At 52.7% G+C, this 4,557-nt stretch overlaps 1 protein-coding gene across 1 annotated transcript in view; it reads right to left on the bottom strand.

Moving 5' to 3' along the window:
- Positions 1–4,557, bottom strand: part of DIP2A (DIP2 disco-interacting protein 2 homolog A (Drosophila)) — a 106,971-nt gene that overhangs the window by 27,551 nt on the left and 74,863 nt on the right. The window contains exons 17-18 of the mRNA XM_011954211.1: positions 3,444–3,558; positions 1,542–1,681 (exon numbers count right to left, since the gene is read on the bottom strand). Of these exons, the coding sequence (XP_011809601.1) occupies positions 1,542–1,681; positions 3,444–3,558 (255 nt within the window). The remainder of the gene's footprint in view (positions 1–1,541; positions 1,682–3,443; positions 3,559–4,557) is intronic.

Genomic DNA, 4,557 nt, shown 5'->3' with positions numbered 1-4,557 from the left:
GGGAGAGGGTGCGCTGCGTGCACGTCTGGGGGAGCGCTGTGTACACGCCCGGGGAGAGGGTGTGCTGCGTGCATGTCTGGGGGAGCGCTGTGTACACGCCCGAGGAAGGGGGTGTGCTGCGTGCACACCTGGGGGAGCGCTGCGCACACATGTCATGTCCTAATCCACATTTTACAAATAAAACGCGCACAACTACAGATGTTCCTTAGATTCATTCAGAATCACGACCTCATCATGATTTTCCAGGGAAGTTTAAACAGTTACCTGTATTTTCCCCATAACGTAAATAAGTGACACCCCAATGATTGCTATGTGTGAAAACGTTTTACCCACAGGTTCGAGCACTGTGAAAGACTGACTGTTCTATTTCTGAGAAGAATTACAGGAAGAAAATGACGCTATTCACATGAATAAAAAGTAGAGCCAAAGACAGGCTGAAACGCTTCAGTCTTACTCAGTGAGGACCCAGCATCTGTGCACACAGGGGTCAGGCACCAGCTGGCCCCAGGCTCCAGGTTAGAGATGGCCGGGCTGCCAGCACCACCCACAGACAGGGTCGGAGCAGCCACAGCCCGTCAGCACAGCCGCCTGCAGGAGGCAGAGTTGCAGGCACAAGGGCCAGGATGCTGAGCCTCTCGAAGTGTCTGCGACCCCTAACACAGTCAGGGCCGCACTGGAAAGGGGGAGACTGCACTGAGAGATGGGGTCCTGCCTCTAGAAGTCAGCAAAAGGGGCCCAGACAGCTGCCCATGAACCCCAGAAGGGCCATCACAGGGAGGCAGGAAAGCTGAAGTAGCTGTGGGGTGGCTACAAGGAGGGCAGCCTCAGACCATGTGACAGTGTCGCCACTCGACTGTCACCAGGGCCTCCCAGGCCAGATGCTGCCTCAGGCTGGCAAGGAAAACCTCCAACACCTAACATGATGGTCAGGCCTACAGAGTCGACTTCTGCAGAACAGTTCACATAGGCCTTTCTGACATAGAGGAATTTCTGGGAAGCTCCCATGAGGCTTCCACCATGATACATGCTTGCTACAACTTACTTAGATAACCTAATTATCAAGTTATTCACAAATATTACCATTTTCCTCTGAGTTGCCCACTTTACATGGTTGCCATGGGGTTAAATGCTTCAACACTTGTGAAGTAGGAAGCCTGTGTCTGGAACGCAGTGAGCTATTATCACCATATTCCCAAACATCAAAGAACTGTAAGTGAGCTGCACAGGCCATACACACATCTTTATATTTTAGCTTATTTTTAAACTTAACACAAAAGGAGGGAAAAAACTGAGCAAATATTTTACAAAGTAAAATTCCAATTTACATTGAAAAACACTCTTGAAAAATCTTTTACTTGTATGCTTGCTTCTAGAGCACTACTATGAAGCCTGGAGCATTTATAAGAGGCTGAGGCAGGAGAATCGCCTGGGAGGCGGAGGTTGCAGTGGGCCAAGATCGCATCTCCAAACAAAACAAAACAAACCCTTTTTGTTACATCGATCAGTCACGGACAAAGACCCACTCTGGTTATGTCCCTTACCTCCAGGCATCACCTGACCAACGTCCTGAACAGTAAGGACTGACAACTTTTCTTCAGTATCCACTCTGATAACACCATAACTTAGACCATTCATGGACAGGACTGCTTTTCTTGGAGGTGGTCCTCCCAGATCAGGTGGCCTAGAAAATAAAACCACCACGGAGTTAACTGATGAGGGGGATAAAATTCCAGGGAAGTGGGCCCACCTTGCCTGCAGCCTGATTCTGCACCAAAGCCACTGCTCCATGTTACAGACTTGTGAGAAATGCATGTTCTAAAGATGCTGCAATGTCTCCAAACTACATGCCCCTCTGCAATGTGACGTCAACACTCCACTCAGTGGGAAAAGGGCCTGTGACTACAGTGGCAGTGATGCTATGTGACTTCTAATGCAGGCCAGAAACGTCAATTCAGCTTCTACCCGATTGTCTTGGGACACTCGCCTGGAGCCCTGCGAAGCCAGGCAAACAGAATGACTGTGTTGAGGCCACTGCACTGCAAGGAAGCCCAGAGCAGCCCACTCTCAGAGACCAGGTGGGGGCATGAGATGGTACCTACACAAGGCTGTCTCAGCCCCTCACCGCTCCTGTCCAAACACCATCTCCTGCAAGCCAGAACCACCTGGCAGAGGCCTTCCTGAGCTCCTGGCCCACAGAAAGCATGAGAGACAATAAAATGACTGTTGTTTGTGATACACAATAGTAACTGGAACACTGAGCAACAAATGTTAGTGTTTCCTCCAATAAGAAAAAAATTATACAGTTGCACAAAACAAATCACCACAGAACAAAAGAATGAAGAATAATTTATAGTTTGTAGGCGACAATAGTTTTTTTTTTTAATGTTAAGTGATTAAAAAGTTAGGGTTACTTTTTTTTTGAGATGGAGTTTCACTCTTGTTGCCTAGGCTGGAGTGCAATGGCGCCATCTTGGCTCAATGCAACCTCCACCTCCCTGGTTCAAGCGATTCTCCTGCCTCAGCCTCCCGAGTAGCCAGGACTGTAGGCGCCCACCACCACGCCTGGCTAATTTTTTGTATTTTCAGTAGAGACGGGGTTTCACTATGCTGGCCAGGCTGGTCTCGAACTCCTAACCTAAGGTGATCCACCCACCGTGGCCTCCCAAAGTGCTGGGATTACAGGCGTGAGCCACCGTGCCTGGCCAAGTTAGGGTGACTTATAAAAACTTAGGATGACTTTCATGTGTGGAGATACATACCATTTATGAATGTATGACGCTAACACAAGATTACAACTGGGGCTAAGACACCTCAGCTATGAGCACAGTGAGTTCTGCCCCCAGGATGGAGCTGGGGGTGGGGCAGGTGAGATGAGGGGAAAGGAAACCTCAGGTGTGGGGAGAGGAGCACAGGAAGGGCCAGCAGCCCCGCACCCACACACAAGGACACTCAGGGCAGTCTGCAGGCTCAACATGCCCTCCAGGCTGAGAGAGATGACATGAGGAAAACCTCCACAAGAGCAGCACAGCCCTCCCGGGAGGTGGGTGGCCGGGCACTAAGCACCAGGCCGGGAGCTTCTCCAGGAAGGTCAATGGTCCCACAGACTCCACGGCTGACCGACACCTGCCTCAGAGTAAGAAAGAGTTCCTAGGTTGTAATGTTTACTACGGCTACAGATGAGATGACAAGGCCTTTCCGATTTGGGAAGCACTTAGGAAAATCGCAAGCCGGCATTCTGCAAGAACCCAGAGTATGGCCCAGGAAGTTGCTACCCAATTCCCCACGCAAACCCAAGCTGGCAAAAAGTGGGGAGCCAGGCACCAAGGTGCTGCCGTACAAATGGGCCTGGATCCTAACAGGCACAGGCACAGCTCCAGGATAACTCAGCTGTATGCAGAGGACTCAACTAAGTGCTCACAAGACATAGCAAGGAATGAGGTTACCTGCGGATGGCGACAGTCAGCGCCTCAGGAGAACTGGCACAAGGACAGATGACCTCCGGCCTCAGACCTCTGGACTGGAAGACGTTGAGGAAGGCGTCACAGGAGGAGATCGACCCTGCACAGAGCAACAAGAGTGGAACGCCAGCACTAACCGGGGGCTAGCACGGAGGCGGTGGCTGGCCACTGACTCAAAAGGAGCACACGCTCTTGGTGGGGGGTACCAGGCCACGGCTGGTGGCTGCACATGCTCCAGTCAGCACCGCCTGCAGCCATTGGAACCACCAGGCTGCATCAGCAGAAGGAAGGGGTCCCTTCACAGGCGCCCTCAGACTTCATGCTCTTCAAGGGAGATGGTGTCTTTAAAGGAAGTCAGACAGCCATGAATGGTCTGGTGCTCCAAAGGGCAGAAGGGGTGTCCCTAGGGACAGGAGGGCGCTCTGCATGAGGCAGTAGACTGGCCGCACAGCACTGCTAGGATCAAGTGTGGCGATGGGGAGTGCCACGGGAAGAGGCACTGGAGGGGAGACGCACACTCCAACTCCACCGTGTGGACCACGAAGCAGCGGTGAGCACGGAGTGGAGACGCAGAGACCTGAGCAGCACTACAGAACCCAGAAGCACGCCCTGCCTGGCTTGGGTATGGACCAAGAGAATGAGAGGCTCTGGGGGTGCTGAAAGGTGGGGTGCTCTCCCAAGCGATGGGGGACACAGGGGTATTGGCCACACTGGAGAAGCGATAAGATGAAACATCAGCTTCTGATCCAGGGTAGTCTCCAATGCAGAGACAACGATGCAAGTTAATAAACAACAAAACCTCTAATACCTGGTCAACAGGTATGTGCTGCAACAGGAGTCCTTGGGTGACCAGCATCACCTGAGGCTTCCCCAGAGGAGGTACTGAGTCCGACCCTGGACAGCCCTGGGCCCCCGAGCTCACACCTGCAGCCTTGACAAAGCAGTTCCCACTTGGACCACCGCACGCAGGAGGTCTTAGGTGCTCACCGGGACCACCGCACGCAGGAGGTCTTAGGCGCTCACCGGGACCACCGCACGCGGGAGGTCTTAGGCGCTCACCGGGACCACCGCACGCGGGAGGTCTTAGGCGCTCACCGGG

Source organism: Colobus angolensis, unplaced genomic scaffold, assembly GCF_000951035.1.
Source record: "Colobus angolensis palliatus isolate OR3802 unplaced genomic scaffold, Cang.pa_1.0 Scaffold38, whole genome shotgun sequence".
NCBI classification, from domain to species: domain Eukaryota; kingdom Metazoa; phylum Chordata; class Mammalia; order Primates; family Cercopithecidae; genus Colobus; species Colobus angolensis.
The sequence above is the reverse complement of the archived record's forward strand: the minus strand, read 5'-3'. Positions and strand labels throughout refer to the sequence as shown.